The sequence below is a fragment of the Sphaeramia orbicularis genome, chromosome 12 (genome assembly GCF_902148855.1).
Source record: "Sphaeramia orbicularis chromosome 12, fSphaOr1.1, whole genome shotgun sequence".
In the NCBI taxonomy this organism is placed as follows: domain Eukaryota; kingdom Metazoa; phylum Chordata; class Actinopteri; order Kurtiformes; family Apogonidae; genus Sphaeramia; species Sphaeramia orbicularis.
This window is the reverse complement of record NC_043968.1, coordinates 2,332,014-2,356,698: the sequence shown is the minus strand read 5'-3', so window position 1 is coordinate 2,356,698 and position 24,685 is coordinate 2,332,014. Positions and strand designations below refer to the sequence as shown.

The 24,685-nt window shown below is 40.1% G+C and overlaps 1 protein-coding gene across 4 annotated transcripts; it reads right to left on the bottom strand.

Annotated features, from left to right (window-relative positions):
• Nucleotides 1-13,215: 13,215 nt before the first annotated feature.
• tmem203 (transmembrane protein 203) lies at nt 13,216-21,989 on the bottom strand. 4 transcript variants are annotated; one of them, XR_003936926.1, is made up of 3 exons: nt 21,872-21,989; nt 19,003-19,920; nt 13,216-13,226 (listed from the first exon to the last, which is right to left on the bottom strand). XR_003936926.1 is itself a non-coding variant. In XM_030150369.1 (2 exons), exon 2 carries the CDS (start codon nt 19,720-19,722, stop codon nt 19,306-19,308), a length of 417 nt encoding a protein of 138 aa, XP_030006229.1. In that variant the 5' UTR covers nt 19,723-19,923; nt 21,872-21,989; the 3' UTR covers nt 18,968-19,305. The 4 variants fall into 4 exon arrangements, 3 of the variants coding, with proteins under 3 accessions (XP_030006229.1, XP_030006228.1, XP_030006230.1); XM_030150369.1 differs by lacking the exon at nt 13,216-13,226 and having other exon boundaries at nt 18,968-19,923; XM_030150368.1 differs by lacking the exon at nt 13,216-13,226 and having other exon boundaries at nt 18,968-19,920.
• Nucleotides 21,990-24,685: the final 2,696 nt, after the last annotated feature.

Here is a 24,685-nt window from a genome sequence, read left to right as displayed (position 1 = left end):
TCAGTGACTGGTTTTGTGTTGGAGCTGCGTCACATTCATCAGGACAGTTTTCCGGTTGAAGCTCTGAACACGTCTGATGTGATGAAATGTTTGAGGTCGACTGTGACACTGAGCAGCGGAAGCATCGATGAGGAGATAAGAAACGCAGGGATAGAACCGGAGTCCTGATCAAAGACAGAGACAGTGAAGAGGACGACTCCGGACAACAGAAGACCATCTGACTGGACATGGAGCACAGCGTCTACATCCTGGTGTTTGTGTCCATGAACATTCCAGGTTAGGAACAGGATGGAGGAGACTGAAGTCTGGGACACAAAACAGAGTGTGTGTGTGTGTGTGTGTGTGTGCTTGGATGGACGACAGGCTTTGAATGCACCACACTGTGGACACACTGATGCATTCCAGCGTCTCCACTGGACACAGTGGGACTGCTGTTGGTCACCCAGTCTGTTTCATGTGTTTGTCACATTAGACCAGGGGGTCAAACTCATTTCAGTTCAGCAGCTGGAACCGTCTCTGTTCCATGGGCTTTGGACATCTGTTCACCACTATCAACCACAAACCACACCAATGCAGTCTAGAACACACTGAAACAACATTAACCCTTTCATGCATGAATTTTGAAAAAAAGTATCTAGATTTATTTTAGGTTGATTTTATTACTCAAAATTAGGCTAAATTTGAAATTAGCGATGTCCTGATCTGGATTTATTTTTTACTTCTGATCCGATTTTTACCTCCGCCAAGGAGGTTATGTTTTTGCCAGGGTTTGTTTGTCTGTCTGTCTGTTTGTTTGTTTGTCTGTCCGTTAGTGTGCAACATAACTCAAAAAGTTATGGACAGATTTTGATGAAATTTTCAGGGTTTGTTGGAAATGGGATAAAGAAGAAATGATTAAATTTTGGTGGTGATCAGGGGTGGGGGGGGCTCACGGGGGGGGCGCAGACCAGAAAATTTCATTAAAATCTGTCCATAACTTTTTGAGTTATGTTGGACACTAACGGACAGACAAACAAACAAACAGACAAACAAACAAACCCTGGCAAAAACATAACCTCCTTGGCGTGGGGGGGCCCACGGGGGGGGGCACTAATTAGCCTTGGCAGAGGTCTGCGCTCTCCGAGTGCTTCTAGTTATATGATTAGTTTTGCCAATACTGATCTGATACTGATACTTTTTACAATGAAATTTTCATTTAAATCTGGAGTCATTATTTATAGATTATTATGGTATTATTTTACTTGAGATCACAGAATGTGGAACCTGAACTAAAACAAATATGACACCTTTGACTCTTAATAACTTTAGTATAATTTTTGCACTTTCCAAATTCATACTGGGGGCCAAAATAGAACCTTTGGCCGGCCGGTTTTGGTCCGCGGGCTGTATGTTTGCCAGATCAGCAGCAGATACAGATCTTTAGATTGGATCGGGACATCCGTAATTGAAATGCATTTTGAATTTTTAATAATAGAGACCCAGTAATATATACGTTTTGGCTTTTTTTAATTAAATAATTGTCTATATTGGAAACATCGTGATGCAACAATTTTTTCAGATGTATTTTTTTTTTTAAATTATGGAATGTCCTTTGCGGTGGACAGCATTTATTTATTTTTTTGTATAAAGCTGTGAAACTCATAGATAGATAGATAGATAGATAGATAGATAGATAGATAGATAGATAGATAGATAGATAGATAGATAGATAGATAGATAGATAGATAGACATGGCTGTCCTTGGTCCTGGTTCCTAATGTGGACATGTTGGATTTCTCATCAGAATATTGTCCTGTTTTCATGGCTGTCCTTTGTGTTTTTGCTGCAGGGCTTCTGTCTGGAAACAACAGCACTTCAACAGGTAAGAAATGCACAAAGGAGGGATGTGAACTGGGCTGAAGCTGAACATCCTGGTTCAGGTGGTTTCATCTGAACAAACTGGAGCCAATGCAGAGGATTCAGGAAGGATGGGTTACAGAAGCTCCACTGAGCACGCTCAGCTCCTGTTCCTGACATTTGGACAAGTGTTGGCTTTAACCCTTTCATGCACAGCGGTCACTCCAGTGGACAGTTCTTCTCCAGCTGTTCTCTTGTATGTTCATGGGTTTTGTTGGTTTAGTTCCACATCAGCCGACACAGTGGCTGTTTACGCTCCATCCCATTCACTGACATTCAGACCATTACTGTCACTTTGCTGTTCTTCATAAACCTGATCTGCTCTAACATGTTTGAGTGGAAATCACCTGTTATTTGTTAGATACAAAGGTGTTTTTTTTTTTTTTTTTGCATGTTATTTCCATGGTGTGAGTAATAACTAGGACTGGAATAAGTTCAAATGTGAGAAAACATCAGATTTGCAGCATTAAAAATGTTTTTATTTCAGTGTTTTCATATTACTTTCTTACGGAACAGGATTAGGACCACTGGACTTTAATGCAGAAGTCTGACTTTAAACTCAGAATTTTGACTTTTTTCTCAGAATTCTGACTTTTTTTTCTCATAACAAAAATAAGAAATATATATTGGACCTACTTTATTATATTTTTTTCCAGTGGCCCTAATCCTCTTCCGTACTTTCTGATATTGGGTTTTAAACACGTGTTTCTTTACTTCAAAAATTAAGTGCATGGACATTTTTGTAACTCCATAAAAAAAAAAACAACTAATCGTATTGTTTGTTTGTTTTTTCATAGTGTAAGAAGGAATAAAAACACTCAAGAAAAAAATCTTTACTAAGGTTCTTGTAATTCATGCATGAAAGGGTTAAAGATCCACAAGTGAAGGAAACACTGACAAACAGGAGCAGACTGAGCCATTCAATTCACTGACTGAATGAATGAGGGATGAACTGAGTCTGTTTGGACACAAAATCTGTCAGTGGGACTGAAAACACTGTTCACATGGAAACCATATGTGCTCAATAATCCAGTCCATGTGGTCCAGATGGGGTGTTGTGGTTCTGGACTGGACTCTGACTGGTCTGTCTTATTTCTACAGAGTCTGTCCACTTCAGGTTGGTGGGAGGAGCCAGTCGTTGTCATGGTGACCTGGAGATGAAACGACAGGATGGAAACTGGAAACCAGTGGATGGGAGATACTGGTACAGGAAGTTAGGAAACAGAGTTTGTGCAGAACTGGACTGTGGATCTGTAGTTTCAGTGACATGCAGAGACACTGGTTCACGCATAGATAATTGGTGGATCAGTTCAGAATGTGATGAATCTGCACTGAGGGACTGTTTTAGATCTTATTCATCTCTCGTTTCAATCCTGGAGCTGAATTGTTCAGGTAAGAGCATGAACACTGAACCCTAACCCTTCCACTGTCACTGTGGGCTCCAGACTCTGTGGACCCTCAGATCCTGGTCGGTCCGAGACTTCAACTCACATTTAATGTGAACTCACACAAACTGATCAATACAATCAATAATATCATGTCCACAAACAAACAGCTGATTGAACATCATGTCACACAGAAGAATCCAAACCAAACCCATATGAATATGAGTCCACTACAGTCCAGTAAAATCCACTATATAGTCCAAGCCCCAGACCCTGGTCTCCTCCAGTCCACTACAAGTCCCTTAGAGTCCACTTCAGACTCTAGTCTTATTCCAGTCTTCTTCCATCTGTGTCCACAGACTCTGTCAGACTGGTCCATGGGTCCAGTGTGTGTTCAGGCAGACTGGAGGTCCGGTCTAACCAGTCCAGGTCCTGGTCCTCAGTGTGTGAAGGACACTTGGACCTTCATGGTGCCCAGGTGGTCTGTAGGCAGCTGGGCTGTGGGGCTCCTGGGCTCCTCCAGGGGGCGCTCTCTGGAGCAGCGGAGGCTCCTGTGGTGCAGACGTTCACCTGTGAAGGCCATGAGTCTGCTCTGCTGGACTGTGGAAGCTCAGGGGCACAGACCTGCTCATCTGGAACAGCTGTGAACCTTACCTGCACAGGTGGGCGGAGCTTTGACTGACACCAGCTGACATCAGTTCACTCACTTTGAGCTCATGTATCTGTCATTTGTATTTGATCAGATCCTGATGATGTCAGACTGGTGGGAGGAGCCAGTCGCTGCAACGGTGAAGTACAGATGAAGCATCATGGAGAATGGAGACCCGTGGGATTTTATTATTCCTCTGACCCCTGGACCCTGAAGACAGCAGATGTCATATGTCGTCGACTGGACTGTGGATCTGCTGTTTCTGTGAGAGGATCTGGTCCATCTGGTCCATCTGGTCCTGTGTGGTCCATCAGCTCCTACTGTCTTCTCTCTATATCTACACTGACGGACTGTGTGAGACCATTGTCTGACTCCAGTGTCTCCCCCCTGAACCTCACCTGTTCAGGTAAGTCTACTGATGATGGTCCTGGTTCTGTCCTAGTTCTTCCATGAGTCCATTCAGGTGTGTTTTATCTGAGCTGGGTCAAACCAAACCCAGTCAGACCAGGTCCACACATTGGACAGTTGGACTGAACCATCAAACACATGCAGCTTAATTCAGTTCCAGTCCATGAACGTGGTCACATGACTCTGCTTTCCAACAGGCTGTTGAACAGCTCAGAAGGACTGAGTCCATTAGTCTGAACTGGACTTTGTGTTGGTCCATGTGCTCTTTTTCCAGCTCTATGTGGGTCTGCTGGACTCTGAGGACACCATGGAAAGATCACTGACACTAAGCCAAGTCCTTAAATGCAGATGTTTGACATGAGCCACATGTTTCCAGTGGTCTGAGATGAACCAGTGCACAGGTCACTGATCAAACCCACTGCATTATGGTGCATTCACTGACCACTGGGATTGTGTGTGTGCCTTTGAACAGACCCCACTCACACATATTGAATGTTCAGTCTGACTTCAGAATGACTGTGTGTCCACCAGCGCTGATGTTCAACTAACTCTAACCTGTGACTGAGGATCCACAGAGTGGACCTGAGGCCTGTTTGAGTCCAGTCTGAATGTAGACAGCGCCCTCTGTTGGAATCCAGGTCAACAACAGCACACACTCACTGTGTCCTTCAGCTCCACATTCAACACTAAAGGGCCTTTTATTGGTGTGTTCTGTGTTCTGCTGTTTTCTTTGAGGACGTTGTGGCTCTGCTTGAACTGGTCCATGAGTCCAGTTAGTTCCTGTGTCACTAATGACTGACAGGAGGCTTTGACAGAGTCCAGATCAGCTTTAATCTTTGATTTTAACATGGTGTTTCCTCCAAAGTTCAATGGTTTAGTTCATGTTCAACTGACTTTTTGTCCACATTTCTGGAAAAAAAGCATCTGTTCAAATCCAAATGGACCTGTTATCAGTTTCTTTTCAGATAATATGTGTTTCCTGCTTCTGTAAAAGTCCACTGTCCATCATCCGTCATATTTCCAAATGTTCTGTGGTCAGTCGGGCCCATAAATTCAGATTTTCTGCTGAGAACTGAAAACCTTCTGCAGATGAATGTGAGAACAGGTGTGCACAGACATGGTTCTGCACAGGGAACGTGGAAGAACATTTGAACATGAAGGCATTATCAGTAGTATTAGTATTCAGAATTACTGCATATTTGATCCTTCTAATCATCTCTTTGAGTAACCAACCAGTATTTGTCTCTCATAATTACAGTATTTATCACTGTGACAATAGACTGTATAGAACTGTTCTGTTATATATTGTACTCTGTTCTTCCAAATGAACAGATGTGTTGTTCAGTCTTTCAAACCTGACGTGTCATCGCTGACACACCCTGTGCATATGCAGTTTGGACAGATGGAACTGTTTCAGCGTTGAAGACCTTGTGCTTTCCAGGTTTTATTGGTTTTATTGGGTCATTACTCAGACATGAACTAGAAGCTGGAGAAGAAGCCGTTTTAGCAGAATTAGAACATGCAGGAAATTGTAAAGCACTCTGAGTGTCCAAAAAGCACTATAAAAATCTAACCCATTATTATTACTATTATTATTATTATTATCATTATTATTATTATTATTATTAAATTGGAAATGACTAGGTTTTGAATGTTCTAAGTGTTGTGGAAATATGGGCAAAAGGATGAACTCACAGCATATTTTCTGTCCTTTTTCCCGTCAAAAATACTAAAAAAAGTGCAGGCGGTCCATTTTGGGCTGAGGGTTGAAAGGGTTCAGTGGTCCACCCTCACACTGCCGTCTGTCCAGGGGGCTTTTGTGTCTTTAACATGTGTGTGTGTTGTTGTGGGTCCACAGACTCTGTCAGACTGGTCCATGGTTCCATTCGGTGTTCAGGCAGACTGGAGGTCCGGTCCAAACCAGTCCTGGTCCTCAGTGTGTGAAGAGGATTTGGACCTTAATGATACCCAGGTGGTCTGTAGGGAGCTGGGCTGTGGGGCTCCTGGGCTCCTCCAGGGGGGGCTCTATGGAGAGGGGAGGCTCCAGTCTGGACCAGTGAACTCCAGTGTGAAGGAAATGAGTCTGACTGTCCTGGACTGTAGAAGGTCCAGCTCAGCTGGGAAGACCTGCTCAAATGGAACAGCTGCTGGACTCACCTGTTACAGGTACCAAGGGGGCGTGGCTTTCATACGACAGTGTGTTCTTTGACTCATGTCTTTGTGTCTCTGCTCAGGTCCACGTTGGTGTCAGGTTGGTGGGACAGCCGAGCCGCTGTGCTGGTACTTTGGAGATCCAACACCAGGGACACTGGAGACCAACAGGAGATGACTATAAAGACTGGGACCTGAAGTCTGGATCTGCTGTGTGTCAACATCTGGACTGTGGATCAGCTGTGTCAGTCAACAGAAATATGGTTCTCCAGACAGACCTGTGTGGGTGGTCTCAGGTCTTTGTGTAAGCTGACATCTGGACCCGAGAACTGTGTTGGACTAGATGGTTCCTCCAGTCGCTCTGCTGTGGACGTGGTGTGTTCAGGTACAAATGGACACAAACTGTGTCTTCACTGAATTCTCAGTGACCAGATGGTTCTGACTCTGCCGTTTTAAAGTTACATCTAATGAATCTTTTCATTTCATCAGTTGATTATTTTGTCTCAGTTCATTGTTTTTTCTGTCAAATGTGTCATATATTGACCTTTGACCTTTGTGAACGTCCAGATCCCAAATGAACGTCTTCATTTGGACCAGATGAGGCTGAAAACACAAACAGATTTCACATTAGTCTCATTTCGGGACAAAAGGACCAAATGTTGACATGTGAGACTGCAAAACGCACCACATGTGTGTCCTTTTTTACCCATAATGCCTTTGAATGTCAGCTGTGCCCAAATGACCCATTCCTCATGTTTTCATTGGTCAGTGTTCATCCCAATCCCAAACTCCTGTGGATCAGATCCATCTGTGTCTCTGAGGAGGATGGATCTCTGACTGCTTGTTTGTGCTCATGTGTGCTGCTTGGTCCAATCATGTCTCTGTGTGTGGACAGATCTGCTGCCTCAGCCCAACATCTCCCTGTCTGACGGGGTCTTTGAGGTCTACCAGCAGGGGTTCCGGGTGCTGGTGGGCTCCAGACCTCACCATCACGTGCTCCGTCCGACCACAGTACCCAGGAGGCTCCTTCCAGCTGATCTCCAACACCAAGAAGCCCCTGAACCTCACCCTGCCGGCTGTCAATCACTCCGCCCACTTCCTGTTGTCTGCCATGGGCCACGCCCACCGACGGGAACTACACATGTGTTTATCACGTAGACGTTTATAACCACAGCTTCTCGTCGTTCCCAGAGCCCCGCCCTCTATCTCACTGTCGGAGGTAAGACCAGGACAACACACACAAACAACCCACAATGCATCAGTAACAGTCACATGACCATGTTCCCTTTGAGCAGAGTGAACACGTGTGAGCAGAACCACGATGGTAGAACTGAGATCAGGTAAAGCCGGTCCAGATGAACCTGTCCAGAGACTGGGCTGAACCAACAAACACTCCTTTAATCTGAGCTCAGTTTAAACCACAGCTGAGTTTAAACCCAGGTTTAAACCCAGTCCATCCAGTTGAATGTGAAGCCCAGTTAGTGTCCACTGTTAAAGGTGCATCTACATGTGTAGGAGACAGTCGGCCCAGACCGTCCACAAAGTCTAGGTCACAGGTGTCAAACATGCAGCCCGGGGTCCAAATCTGGGCCCGCCAAAGGATCCATTCCGGCCAGCAGGATGAAAGTGCAAAAATGAACCTGAACAGTCCAGGTTGTCCAAATCCTTTTGGTTCAGGTTCCACATCCAACCAATGTGACCTACAGTCAAAATAACAACACAATAACCCAGAAATAATGACAAAGACACATTTTCTATGTGAAAAATTATGTGGAAAAAATTTAAGTGAAAAAAAATAAGATTACGCTGTGAAAATATTTACATTTACAAACTATTTCTTTCACAATAAAATGCAAATAAATACATACGTAAAAACAAAGAGGCATAACAGGAAATGTGCAATTTGAACAATATTCTGCCTGTTCCTAAATGTTTGGTGCATTTATGGATCCACTGTGATCTGGAGTTGTGTTCATATAATAATAAGAGATGGAATATTGTAGAAATTGTTCAAATTTTAGTTCCAAACTCCAAAATTTGAACAATATTCTGCCTGTTACCAATTTTTTTTTTGAAACATTGTGTGTAATGTACATGTATAAATAATAAGTCGAGGCTTAATATTGTTCAAATTGCACTAATTTTTCTAATGAAATTTCTGTTTTTTCAGGTTATTCACATCTTTTGTGTAAAATGTAAATATTTTCATAATTTAATTGGGTTTTTTGTACTAAAACAAAAAGAAAAACTTGGATTTGTCGTTATTTATAGGTTATTAAGTCATTATTTTACTGGTCTGGCCCACTTGAGATCCAACTGGGCTAAATATGGAACTGAACTAAAATGAGTCTGACAGCCCTGGTCTAGGTCGTCCAGTTGTTACCAGTGTCCACTGGAGTCCACGTTGTCTTCCTTTGGTCGGTTCCTTCATGATCCAATCAACTGCCAGGATGAAAAGAATTCTTGTCGTCCTCCTGTCTGTACGTGGACAGGTTGGGACAGTTGTCCTTTCTGTGCAGTTGGTTCCTGGTCCATGGCCTTCACAACGCTGACTAGTTTCTCTGGTATTCCGTGGTGTCTCCTGAGTTTCCAGTGTTGGACAGGTTTCTGTTATCAAATGCTTTTTGACTGTGGTTGAAGTGGACTAATCCAGGCAGGTCCACTCTACAGACGGTTCCACCACGATCCGCTGGGTGCTCTGTGATCAACACCTGACCTGTTCTGGTCAAATCCAGCCTGGTTGTCATGGAGCTGGTCCTCTGCTGCTGGTTTGATCCTCTCTGATAGAGTTCTAGTGAAAGTCGTTCCAGTGGTGGACGAGAGTGTTCTGCCTCTGGAGTCCTCCCCTTTGCTCTGGTCTTCCTTCTTTGGGAACTTGTCCTTCCTCCGTCCTTCCGTCCTTTCCGTCCTTCCTTCCTTCCATCCATCAAATCTAATCCAGTCGAATCCAATCCAATCCTTTGGTATTTCTTCATCCTTCCGTCCTTCCTTCTTCCTATTCCATCCATCCATCCATCCACTCCAATCCTTTGGTATTTCTTTGTCTATCCGTTCCTTCCTCTCCTTCCTTCCTTCCTTTCCATCCATCTATCCATCCATCCATCCATTCATCCAATCCAATCCTTTGGTATTTCTTCGTCCTTCCTTCCTTCCTTCCATTCCATCCATCCATCCATCCATCCAATCCAATCCAATCCAATCCTTTGGTATTTCTTCGTCCGTCCTTCCGTCCTTCCTTCCTTCCTTCCTTCCATCCATCCATCCATCCATCCATCCATCCATCCATCCATCCATCCATCCATCCATCCATCCATCCATCGAATCTAATCCAGTTGAATCCAATCCTTTGGTATTTCTTCGTCCATCCTTCCTTCCTTCCTTCCTTCCATCCATCCATCCATCCATCCATCCATCCATCCATCCATCCATCCATCCATCCATCCATCCAATCCTTTGGTATTTCTTCATCCTTCCGTCCTTCCTTCCTTCCTTCCATCCATCCATCCATCATCCATCCATCCATCCATCCATCCAATCCAATCCTTTGGTATTTCTTCATCCAATCCGTCCTTCCTTCCTTCCTTCCTGTTCCATCCATCCATCCAATCCATCCTTTGGTATTTCTTTGTCTATCCGTCCTTCCTTCCTTCTTCCTTCCTTTCCATCCATCCATCCATCCGTCCTCCATCTATCCATCCATCCATCCATCCATCCAATCCAATCCTTGGTATTTCTTTGTCTGTCCTCCTTCCTTCCTTCCTCCCTTCCATCCATCCATTCATCCAATCCAATCCTTTGGTATTTCTTCGTCCTGCCTTCCTCCTTCCTTCCATCCATCCATGCCATCCATCCATCCATCCATCCATCCATCCAAATCCAATCCAATCCAATCCAATCCTTTGTATTTCTTCGTCCGTCCTTCACGTCTGTCCTTCCTTCCTTCCTTCCTTCCATCCATCATCCATCCATCCATCCATCCATCGAATCTAATCAAGTTGAATCCAATCCTTTGGTATTTCTTCGTCATCCGTCCTTCCTTCCTTCCTTCCTTTCCATCCATCCATCAATCATCCCATCCATCCATCCATCCATCCAATCCAATCCTTTGGTATTTCTTCATCCTTCCGTCCTTCCTTCCTTCCTTCCTTCCATCCATCCATCCATCCATCCAATCCAATCCTTTGGTATTTCTTCATCTATCCGTCCTTCCTTCCTTCCTTTCCATCCATCCAATCCAATCCTTTGGTATTTCTTCGTCTGTCCATCCTTCCTTCCTTCCTTCCTTTCCATCCATCCATCCATCCATCATCATCCATCCATCCATCCATCCATCCATCCAATCCAATCCTTTGGTATTTCTTCGTCCTTCCTTTCCATCCATCCATCATCCATCCATCCAATCCAATCCAATCCTTTGGTATTTCTTCGTCCTTCCTTCCATCCCATCATCCCATCCAATCCAATCAATCCTTTGGTTTCTTCGTCCGTCCTTCCGTCCGTCCTTCCTTCCTTCCTTCCATCCATCCATCCATCCATCCATCCTTTGGTATTTCTTCATCTATCCGTCCTTCCTTCCTTCCTTCCTTTCCATCCTTCCATCCATCCATCCATCCAATCCAATCCTTTGGTATTTCTTCGTCTGTCCGTCCTTCCTTCCTTCCTTCCTTTCCATCCATCCATCCATCCAATTCAATCCAATCCTTTGGTATTTGCTTCGTCCTTCCTTCCTTCCTTCCTTCCTTCCATCCATCCATCATCCATCCATCCATCCATCCATCCATCCATCCATCCATCCATCCATCCATCCATCCATCCATCCATCAAATCTAATCCAGTCGAATCCAATCCTTTGGTATTTCTTCGTCCATCCGTCCTTCCTTCCTTCCTTCCTTCCTTCCTTCCTTCCTTTCCATCCATCCATCCATCCATCCATCCATCCATCCATCCATCCAATCCAATCCAATCCTTTGGTATTTCTTCGTAGTCTTCAGACACATGTGCCATGGGCGTTGTTTTTAAAGGTTGTTCTATCGTGTTTTCAGACTCTGTGACAAATTTGATCATCAGGGTGGTGGTCCTCGTCCCGGCTCTCGCTCATATTTGATCTTGCCTCTTCTTTCTTCTATAAGGTACGTCACATCTGTCCTCAGTGGATCCACTGGACTTCAGATTTAGTCACACACAGAAGTCTGAACTGGACATGTGTGCTGCCATGTTTTTTCCAGGTCTCCGTGAAAGCGGATCCGAATGAAGGCGGAGACAAACACGATGAGAGTTGTGGAAGAAACATCCCATTTGTAGAGTTCCAGTTGTTCAGTGTGAGTCCAGCTGATATTTGGATCGGATCACAGTTTCACAGCTGAACCAATAAACGCCTTCAGTCGTTCTGATGCTTCATGATCGATCAGCGTCTCAGCTTCTGTTCACAGAGTTTATACCAGGGTTCTCAAACTCATGTTCTTTCAGGTTCCACATTCAGCCCGATTTGATCTCCAGTGGGCCAGACCAGTAAAAGAACAACAACAATAACCTATAAATAATGAACAACTCCAATTTTTTTTTTTTTTTGTTTTAGTGCAAAAACCCAGATTAAATTCTTAAAATACTTACTTTTATGAACTATCCAAACACAAAAAGATGTGAATAAACTGAAAAAACTGAAACTTCATAGGAAAAATCAGTGCAATTTTGTACAATATTCTGCCTCAACTTATGCATTTCTACATGTTGCTTATGGATCGGAGTCTACAAGACACTAAACACCTGAGGAACAGGTAGAAAATTAGGTAACTTGTGCTGAATTTTCTTTAGACATTTCAGGTTGTTCATTTGTTCAGGTATTCACATTTTATTGTTACGGAATAGTTTGCAAATGAAAATATTTTCATAATTTAATGTTATTTTTTGCACTAAAACAAAGACAAACATTGAAGTTGTCATGATTTTATCAGCATAATGTAATTTTTTTTCCACATCAAACTGAGAAGAAAAGTGCATCATTATTTTTGGTAGTTGTTAGTGCTATTATTTTACTTGATATGTGGAACCTGAACTGTAATGAGTTTCCACAGCCTTGACTGTGGAATTTTAGCACTTTGCAAATTCATTGCACAGGCTACATTGGAACCTTTGGTGGGACGCATTTAGCCCCCGGGCCACGTGTTTGAGACCCTGGTTTAGACACATGTAAATATGACTTCCTTCATATAATATTCTGATTTGTTTTTGAAAACACTTTTTTACTCAGAGTAGTCCAGGTTCTTCGCTTTATGTATTGATGCTTTTATTAAAACAGTAGAACAACATTTATCCTGAAATATGACTTTTTATGTGTGTCACGTTAGGTCGAGGTCAGGGCTCCTCAGGTCAGTGGGCACCGAGGGGGAACATATTATCCAGGGTAAAAACTGTGATATGTAATACTAACATGATGATTAAGTTGATTTATTAAGCTGAATTAGATATATGTATTGTAATCAATAAGTATGATTAAGGTAAAAACAATGTGTAGATGAATGTTGATTCATTTGTATGCAAGGATGTGTTGAGACATGTTAAAGTAGAGAAGGGGCATGTCAGGACAGGTTTTGCACGAACACAGTCAGTGACTATTGCAAATTAAGAGAAGTGAGGAAAAACCACCGGCTATCTGCCGCACCCGAAACTGGTCAAAACTGGAGAGAAAGGGAAGTTCCAACGGAGACATCTGGACATGACTCATCTATCAATGAAGTCAACTGGGTGTAGCCCAAGGATGTCTAAAGCTCTGTTAAAAACTAGAATTGCTATTATAGCATGTCAGAAGTACGAGACGCTCCGAAGGAAAGGGTGCCCTACGTGTTATACGTAGAGATTAGACTTAGACTTATGCTCTTTTAGGACCAGGAAAGAGTGTGGCAGATTGGCTTCTAAGTTGTTAATCTTACTTCTCAAAGAATGCTGGAGGTTTCATCAGATAGAGTAACTTTGCATCGATGAATCGGGATCTGAAGACAAAGACCTATCTCATCTGAGAGACAACGGACCAAAAAGACTTTAGAGACAACTCCACGGGGACATTTGCCAACGAATAAGCTGTTTACCAGAGTTTGTTGGGTTTTTCCCTGCTTTGGTCTGAAACTGGAAAAGAAGAAGATTTTTATATTTCTTAATTCTTTTTCCTTCTATCCGGCATTTCAAGATTTGAGCAGTTTCGGCCGAACTGCTGAGGTCGACTTCTAAATTGTATTAATTTTACTTTGCCTGAATTTGAACTTTTTCAATTTTTTCATAAATTCGGAAACACAAATTCTTTCTTATTTCTCCCCTTGAGGACATCGAGCAGGGCAACAATTGGGACATTTTCAAAAGGACTCAAAGGACTGAACTGTGGGTCGAGGGATAACAACTGGGTTGCAGTGAAGTAAGGAAAATAGAAGACAGTTAAGTTTAATGATCTGGATATTGATTTATAAATTAGAAGTTCAGTTAATGATTTTATTATTGATGAATTGATTGATGATTTATGTATATGCTTTACTTTGCTAAAATTGCCAACAATAAATTTATAAAAAGTAAATTCTAAATTCTCCTTGAATTATTCCCAATATGGTACCTTATGTTGGTGAACGTAAAACGTTAGGTTGTTGTGTGCATAACATCTAAAGGTCCTAAAGGTGTCTTAGCCTTAGTCCACCTACCATTTGTGTGTCCCTAGGGCCTTCCATTCCTGGCCTTTAAATTATTACCTGTCATGTAACAAGTGCTCTAAATCCATGTGAAACAGCTGCCAGAACCAGCTGGGCTGGTGTTGTTACTGACCACAGAGCGGGTTTCTCCTGGCAGTTCTGGTACCAGAGTTAGTGGGGCAGAGGTTGGAATTAAAGGTAGTTAGAAGACAGGCGAGCGTTTCAAAATTACTTCAGCTAAGTAGTATTTCTGCGGGTTAGGACGTGAGGGTAAGACCCCGGTTTAACCATGTAGGATCAGGACCCTATTTAAACGGAGAGCTGAACCAAAGTAGTACCGAGGATTTAACAATGTGTAAAATGAGACTTTGATTCCCTGGGTGTGATCCTAAACCTCCATCCATGGTTCACTGAGAATTGAATTGTGGGTAAATCTGGAAGATCTCCAAAGCCACATCCAGACAAGGTTCCATCTCACCAGGTCCAACATGAACCAGAATTTTTGGTGCTTTGAGTGGACCACAGTTTCCTGTCCTACATTCATTGTTCAGTCATAGGGCCTGATTTACTAAGATCGCAAATAACGGGCGCTAATGTGCTTCCTCGCACAAAAAAAAATGTGCGTGCTATTGATTTGTGTGTCATGGGTGATCAACTAATGCCACGTTTCCACTACATGGAACCGGCTCGGCTCGACTCAGTATACTGGAGATGGTTTCCATTACAGTATACTACTGACTTTACGGTACCTGGTCGTCATAGCGATGCGACGTGTTACTTCCGTGTCATCTGTTCAGAGAGGTGCTGATAAACTCGCTCGTTGCGTGTTGTCTTGTCTGAATTTTTACGTCGGCCACCAAAGACTGAATCTCCTCGACCGACCATGGTGTAGTTTTGGGCTGTTATCATGTGGATTAACCTTCCGCTATATTACTGTCCACTTCCACATCTGTTTTTGTAAAACAGTGGGGTCACAGAGAAAACTGTCTGACCAATCAGAGGTCTGCAGTGTTTACACGTCATGTTTTAGTATCTGGTCCCCGGTCCTGGAACTTCGGCGGAGGTGATACCAAAAAAACTAGTACCAGGTACCAGATTCCAGGTCCTTTTTCATAATGGAAACACAAAAAGGCCGAGTCGAGCCGATACCACGCAGTGGAAACGGGGCGTTAGATTTCCTGCACAAATGACAACAGGAGTGAAGTCTTGGAGACCGCCCTAATTAAAAGAGGACTTTGTGTGCGCTCCTGGTTGTCATATATTGGTTTATGTACATCAAAGAAGGTTCCTGTCCACATGCCCCCCCCCCCCAGCGCCGGTTCCACAACCTCCTCCATGAAGCGAAAACAAATGTCCAGCTAAAGTTTCCCACTCCGCTCCAGTAGTTATTCAATCACTATTTTTTAACCTTTTTGTTGCCAGCTTCATTGTAAACAAATGCACGTAATTTAAAAAAAAAAAAAAAAAAAAAAAAATACATACATATATATATATATATATATATATATATATATATATATATATATATATACATGGTCAGAGGGGGAGGGTCAACGGTGGGTTTTACGATGGTGAATATGTACTCTGAAACTGTAGGGGGGCACTCTATAGAGAAAAATGACCAGAAAAACAGCAAAGAAGAACCAGAACGGCTAAATGTTATATAGTTCTGCTTTAAAACAGGTGATAACAATAAATTAAATAAACAATAATTCAGTAATAACAGAAAAGTCTGACAGTCTTTGAAGTGCAATTTTAACTTTTTTTTCTTGTTTAGTGCAAATTTAGTTGAGGTCAACATCATTTTAAAGGAGTCTGCCATACTCACAAAACACTTCACATTTCTGAGACACGTTATGAAGAATGAGTTAATTTTTTCTGAGTTGTGACTTTTACACTTTACTATTAAAGCTGCTCATGACAAACGCAAATAAAGCATTAAGATTATTAAAAATATGTCTAGGATAGAATCTAGCAATACGATACAAATCACAACACGATATATCATGATACTGTTAAAAAAGGCAATTTTTGGTTTCTTTTTTTTTTTTTAAGATTTCCTGGAAGAATTGAATTACACCAGAAATATGTACAAATACTAAACACATTTTTATTTTACTGATTCTCCTAGTTTCCAAAGGAACTACCACCTGCCTCTCAGACAGTAAAAAGTGCTTTCAGGATGCTTCAAATAACTATTATTTAATAAAAGTGTTAAATAATAATAAATAAAATATAAATAAAGAAAACCAAAAACACAAACATGAACCTCCGCTATATCTGTATTTGAATAAACACCTAAAAATACATCGATACAATACTTTTTAATATTGATACAGTATCGTGAAATGAAATATCACGATATATTGCAGAACCGATATTTCGAACACCCCTAGTCTAGAAATAGGGATGTAACGATATGAAAATTTCACATCACGGTTATTGTGAATTATCACGGTCATCATTATTATCACGGTATTGTTGAAATGTGCTCAAAATGTTCAAAAAGTACTGATACACACACTCAAATAATTTAACCAAGTTGTATTTTGAAAAAAACAAACAAAAAAACTAAAAAAAAATCAAATCAAAAACTAGGCACAATGTACTTTCTGTTGCAGAAACATTCAAATATTAACACGTAAACATCAAACATATAAATGTGCGTTAAAGATGGCACCTCATGGCCATTGTTTGACCATTTTCCAGATCAAGTTGAGTTGTTTTAGGGTCTCTCTCTCTCTCTTTTAAAGTACAGTAATAAAACACGGTTATCATGATAATTAGAGTATAAACGGTAATGCTAACCATCAGGAATTTTACCATGGTTTATCGTTATACCGGTAATCGTTACATCCCTATCTAGAAGTGAGCCAAAGTGATTGATAAGAAGTGTTCTATTCACAATGTCATCACTTAAATGTTGATGTTTTATTTACACATATATACAGGTGACAGTATGGATGTCATGACGTGAAAACAACAACATAAATAAACATTTAGTGGATTTCTTTCCAGAATCAACATATACACATCACAGAGAATTTCACATCAGGATTTACTGTAAAAGGAGGCTTTAAATACATGCGATGCTTCCACAAAAACAGATCCGATGTGTTACACTGTGTACAAATAAACAGCAGTAATCAGAGTAGATGTGTCAACACCAAACACATTCAGTTGTACGTTAGGGTGAACATGAAACACCCTAAACTGATGGAGGTTAAAGCCTGGGGTAAAGGGGGAGGAAAATGTGGGAGCGACACTTCCAGAAACAGGCAACAAAGTGAGACGGGAGAGAAGAAACCCAACCCCCAAATGAGTGAACGACGCCATCTTTTAGAGCAGGGGTGTCAAACTCATTTTAGTTCAGTTCCACATTCAGCCCAATTGGATCTGCAGTGGGCCGGACCAGGAAAATAATAACAAAAACAGTAAAATTCTACTATGATCAGGTTTACATCCACAAAGTTTTCTTAAAAATCTGAATAACATGAACAACTTGAATTGTCTTAAGAAAAACAAGTGCAATTTTCACAATATTCTGCCTCGCTTTATCAGTTTATCATTTACACATGTGCATTACAATCACACAAAACATTTAGTAACAGGCAGAATATTAGTCAAATTGCATTTACTTTTCTTAAGACATTTCCGTTTGTTCATATTTGTTCAGGTTATTCATGTTTTTTGTAAACATATAGTTTGGTAATGTCAACATTTTCATGTAATTGAATTTTTTTATACCAAAAAAACAAAGACAAAATTGGGCTTGTGATTATTATAGGTTATTATGATAATATTTTACTGGTTCTGACCCACTTGAAATCTAATTGGACTGTATGTGTCTGTATGTGGAACCTGAATTAAAATGATTTTGACACCACTGATTGTTAAGATCTTCAGTGTAATTTTTGGATTTCACAAATTCATCCCACGGGCCAGATTGGACCCTTTGGTGTGTTTTAGAGAAAAAAAAAAAAAAAAAAAGCAACAACGCTGCAGCAACTCCTTACTCACTAAAGCCCAAAAAGTTGCCTTGGCAATCCCACCTTAAGGCCTTAAGTCGTCTGTTGTGGTCCATGTACATGTGTTTGTGTGAACTTAAAGCAGGGATGAACTCATTCTAGTTCAGGTTCCACATTCAGACCAATATGATCTAAAGTGGGTCAGACCAGGACAATAATAACTGAATAAACTAGAAATAAATAATGGCAACTCCAATGTGATGTGAAAAAAAAACAAAACATTAAATTGTGAAAATATTTACAAACTATCCTTTAACAATAAAATATGAACAACATGAAATGTCTGAAGAAAATCAAGTGCAATTTTAACAATATTCTGCCTGTTACTAAATGTTTGTGTAACACTGTGTGTAACGTACGTGTATAAATGATAAGCTGACGTACAGAGTTAAAGATGCACTTGAAATGTCAGTTTTTTTCTGGTTATTCACATCTTTTTTGTAGGATAGTTTTCACATTTCTAATTTAATGTTTGTTTTTTACACGAAAACAAAGAGAAAAGTTTGGAGTTGACATTATTTAATGTCAACTATAACAAAAAACAAACAAACAAACAAAAAAAAAACAGAAACTGTTTCCAGTAAAGGCTCTGGAGCTGACTTCACACCCTGCATGAGTACATAGTGTACAGTATAGTAGTGTAGTAACACAATTATCAGCATATTTGTGTCTCTGATGATGTTAAAGCAGGTGTTTCTCCTTCTGACCAGAAACGTGGGCGCCTCTTATGGCCTTCCACCTCTATTCCAAACTGAGAATCTGTTGGTTATTTGTTTTTTTTTAACTGTAAATAGATGAAAAAGACAGTACAGTCTGACCTCAGACACATTGTGAATGCTCTGTATATATGACCACAGAATGCTCCTAAAGCTCAAATAATACCAGCACATGCTTCATGTTTTAATCAGAAAATGATCCCTTCAGATGACAACTCAGATTCAGGAGATCTAAATGGAAAATACCGTTACGATGATCGTGTGTAACTGGGAACACTGTCACATTCTGAATTCAAGGGGGACATCAGTGTGCTTGAACATGGAGGGAGGGTTATGCTTTAAATCTCTAATGGCAGATGAAGATTGCTCTCTGCTCGTGGGTGATTCGTCGGCGAGGCGAGGCCGTCAGTTGACCCGACACGCTCGTATCATCAGCAGCTGCAGCAGGATGAACAGCGGCGACACAATGAGGCCGAACCACAGGTCTCTGGCTTGTTCCTGCTCGGCCAGTTTCTGGCACAGCAGCACCTCGCACACCAGCTTCAGGCTGAGCACCGTCAGCACCCACAGGAGCCTCAGCACCGCCAGGCGCTTCTCGTTCTCCTGGTAAAGGCGGATGGAGACGATGGCCGTAAAGTAGGTGCTGAGGCCGTCCGCGGCAAACAGCGGCACGAACACCAGCCACCAGTTTAACGACGGCGTGAACATGTCGGCTCGTAGCGCCACCAGCATGCTGAAGACCAGCAGGGCCAGGAGGTGGAGGAAGAGTTCGAAGGTGGCGAAGCCCAGCCACTGCACCAGCTCCCTCAGAGAGAACAGCATGGCCGAACCAGGGGGCGGAGCCTCTCACACTGTGCCCTGGTTAGGGGGGGAAGATCTCCAGGTTTTGGACGGAGGTGAGGAGTTGTGGGCGGGGACAGCCAGGTACCAGATGAACCACGTCACTCTTGGCTACATCTTCATATCCGCCCTGAAGAGGCTGATGGAGGAAGTGCAGGCCCAGGTTTGTGGACGCCTTTCCTTCTGTGCAAAGAAAACACAACATTACTCAGGAACAGTTCACAGGGTTCCAACATTTTTCAAGGTCAAATTCAAGCACTTTTAAGGGTAATTTTTGTAATTTTTCCAGCATAGCACCTCATCACTGGGAAAAAATACACATCTACAGGAATACATATACTCAGGGTTATTTTTCACTTTTTATCACTATAATGTTCATTGTATTATGCTATAAACATCTAAAATGTTGTTTCACTGTAGCAACAAGTTTATAAATGAAAAGAGAACACAAAGTTTTATTCATAATGCGAGTGCGGTGTATAACTCACTAGCCGTGAACCTCAGAGTTCTTCTGTACGCGACACGTATCAGTAAACAAAGGGTCTGGAATCCAACTTTTCTTTTGTGGTCTTTATTTAAAACTTAGATTGATACAAACAAAAGATGAATTTCTAAATTACATGACAGTCAAAAGACTGTGATGCTCCTGGGCTCCAGGCTTCCAGTTACACTTTTCTTTCTTTAAGTTTTATGATCTTAGCAGCCAACAGGACTGCATCACACAATGATGTCAAGACTTATGCTATTATTACTTGATATTCATATAATGTACATAAATTATTAATAAGAAATCAAACATAAATATAAATCTGAGTTTTTAACTGAAGCACAAAAAATGGCTCTAACACATTAAAAAAAAAAAGCCACTTCAGACACACCGAGACAAAGATTAAGATGAAAATGTACCTGAACTGACCTGGGAACACCTGGTAACTTTGATTTTGACAAAGTTTTATTTTTCGACATAAAGTTCTATATTTCTAAATGCATCACCTCTCTGTAAGTCGCTTTGGCCTGCCATCTAACCTGGTAGAGTTAATATAAAAAATAAATAAATAAATCACATCACAGAGTTATAATTCAAGCACTTTTCAGACCTTGAAAACACAACATTGAAATTCAAGCATTTTCAAGGGTTTCAAGCACCCATACGAACCCTGAGTTTATCTGTAGAGCAGGTTTTACATCAGGGTTGGGACTCTGTTAGAGTGGGGATACATAACTACATTGTTATATTTTATATAGATTCAATTGTACAGTTATGATTGTTACAAGATAAAAATTCTAGAGCTGCAACCGATTAATCGATTAAGTGCTTGAAGCCAATGCAAAAATTCCTGATTCGATTAATCGTCTCGAATTGATTGAAGGGAAATATTCTATTGCAGTTTTCCTGAATTGAAGCTTCTTTGTGCGTCACAATAAGCGTCCGTGTGAAACACAACAGTGGAACCAATGTTTAACAGCAGAGAAATGAAGGAAACAAAGCTTTGATTCAGGAGAATTGTGGTTGAAGGATTTTTTTGGATCACTTTGAGTCGATTAATCGGTTGCAGCTCTAAAAAATTCAATAATATAAAACTTTGGAGAAAAAACAGTCAACTCTGTCCTTTTTGTAGCAGCACGAATAGTTGTTGCCTGACACCCAAGGATCAGATTAATTTTGGGATTGCACATGTTAATGCTACGCTTAGAAATACACTTTTCAGATGAGATAAAATAGTGATGACAGAATTGAAAAAAAAAAAAAAAACTTGGAAAAACACTTACTCACTGACTCTTTAGCAAAGACTGGGCCTCAATCACATCTCATTACATTAAAACTAGGCACTGAGGATCTTTATACCCCTGTTACACATACCTGTCAGTTTTCTTTGCTGCCACCACACTGTTTAGACTGATAAACTTGACTTTTCCCCACAGTATACAGACCGATGACTATTAAAAAACAGCGGCTAACAACAATAATAAGAACGTTTAAGGTCCATTTCAGCTACAATCACATCGATAACTAGCCGACCCAGCAGCTAACCGGCGACAATCTTGAGCTGCACAGGCCCCTTAATCATCAACGTACAGCTCAAATAAACATGTACATGTGTGTGGTTTAGTCTGACATTTCATAACTCACCCTAAAATCAGCCAGACGTGTTGTCCTCCATCAAACAGCCTGCGAAACTGTCAGTACATCATGCTAAACAGGCGTTAGCTTCTCTACACTTATTTTTTTCTCGCCTTCTCAATTTATCGCGAGAAGTGGAACGAGACGTCCGTGTACGGTGGCCGGAAGGGAATGCGTTTGGGGCGAAAGGCGTAAACTAAATGCGTTATTAAATTAATTTAATTAATTTATTTATTTCGAACATGCAGTGAAACAAAATAAAACAAAATAAAGGAAAATAAGACAAAAAACAAAATAACATTTAAATGAAATTGAAATAATAGGGAATAATATTAAAACAGCATGCGGCTAGAGACTAAATGCACAAAATACTCCGTATGCTTACTGTTATTTAAATGAAACCATACAAAAAATAAAGTCTTTATGGATTACATTAATTTTATGGGAGAAAAATGTACAAACAAATTCATGCGTGGTGCCCTCACATGTAATCTTTTCCCCTTCCCATTAAAATGGAAAAATGTATTAAAAGAAATTTTATTCAGGATTAGAACCAGATACCTGACTCTACCCATACCCCCAAAGCAAAAGAAACTCATTCTAAAACACTAAATGATATCTATCCTTGCAATGACTTTGTGAGACAAAGATTTAATATTGAGAAAAATAATTGTGTTTTTTTTGTGAATTTGAAATTGAATCTTTCGAACATTTATTTTTTGACTGCCCATACACCAGGACATTTTGGACAACATTTCAAGACTGGACATCTGAGAAGGACACTCAAACACCCAAACTGGAATACAAAGACATTAATTTTGGAGTTATAATGGAAACAGAAAAAGAGAAATTATGTGTAACACTTTGGTTATTATGACCAAACAATTTATACACAAGTGTAGATTTGTGAAGACACCCCCCCCCCCCCCCCCCACACACACACACACACACACACACACTGTTCTTAATTTACAAGAATGAAATAACAAACTTCAAAAAGACACTGAGACATGTGAAAACCAAACGAGCCTTGATTGTTTATGAAAATTTGAATGTATTGATTCCTGATTAGACCTCTGACTTTATTTTATTTTATTTTATGATGTTCTTTACTAATATTGTTCACTTAAGTTTGATATTGTTGCTCAGTCTGGAAAAAATAAGTCTTTTCTATGAAATTGATTGAATGTATAACCAGATTTTGATTAATAAAGTTGGAAAAAAAAAAAAAAAAAAAAAGCACCACGTGACTCTCGTGCCGACTCCCTGCGTTTATTTTCCACACGTCACGTTTGTGCAGCAAGAATAACCCAGCCTTAAAACAGCCTTTAGTCAAGATTTTTTTTCCTGGGTGTTTTTATTCCTCTTTAGACATGAAAAAAACAATGTGACTGAATTTTTTTAATGAACCTAATTTTTAGGGATTTCCAAAAATGTCTACTCCACTGAACAGCATGTGTTTAATTTTTGAAGCAAAGAAACATGTATTTAACATGCAATATCAGAAAGTGATAAACTCTGTGAAAACTATGCAATAAAAACATTTTTAATGCAGCTAATCTGATGTTTTCTCACATTTTTACATACTCTAACACTAGTTGTTATTCATGTTATGGAAAAAAATTACTCTACTCATTCATCCTCAAAATAAGAAATGGTCAATTCATACGATCAGTGTCTTTTCAGTATAATTTTAATTGGAGCTCCAAGGTACGATGCATGAGTGGACAAGAAATTACAGTCGTCATTGTCTCTTATATGAAAACTAATAAAAAAAAATCATGCTCTCTGTGTCACAATATCTCCTGTTTTAGAATGGAATGTCTGGAAGAGGGAACTTCTGTGGGAAACTCCTGTGAGAAAGCTGTTTCCAACACACACGTCCCTGTGGCCTAGACCAAACACAGAATGCAAAAGTCATTTGTCGAACAGGAATAAAACCCAGTCTCATATAATCCAGAGTTCAACCAAACTTATATGTAATATTGAATATATGTAAACTTGCCATTACAATTCACTTCATAGAAATAAAGGGAAAAAAAAGTTTTTTGTTTTATGAAAACTGTTACTTACAGTCTAGTAACAACTAGCACTTGATTTACACTCAAACATGTCACTGCACACAATGGATTAGTGAGGTTATGTCCTTTTTAAAAGTAGAGAAAGTTAGATATTCAAAACAGGGAAACTTGAAGAAATTCTACAATAAATGGCAACCGTTCATGGACTTTTTTTTTTTTTTTTGAGACAATGTAACCCCCCCCTTTTTTTTTTTTTTTTTTTTTTTAAATTTAATTATATATATATATATATATATATATATATATATGTATATATATATATATATATATATATATATATATATATATTTTTTTTTTTTTTTTTTTTTCTTTTTTTTTTTTTTTTTCTTATGTTTATGTCACCAGTTTTAATTATTTCATACAAACTATGTCTTAATATTCTTTTTATAGCATTGTTTGTGGGGTTTCATTGTTATTTGTTCTTAAAAATATGCAACTCTAAACCTAATGGTGTATACAAACATGGTTAATGTTGACATCAGTGTGCCCTGGTACAGTATATGTAAGTACCTTTGTTTCTCTTGTATACACTTCAATAAAAATATGAAACAAAAAAAAAACCAAACAAAACCTGCCACTGCAGATCAGCTTTATCGAAAACAGCAAAGTTACACTTATGGTATGAATTGCAGTATTTAAGATGATGCAGAAGTGTACCCTTTAATCTCAATTAAGAGGAAATATTTTCCAGAGAATGTAATATTCATGTATACCAAATCCATAGGAAGACGACAGAATATCA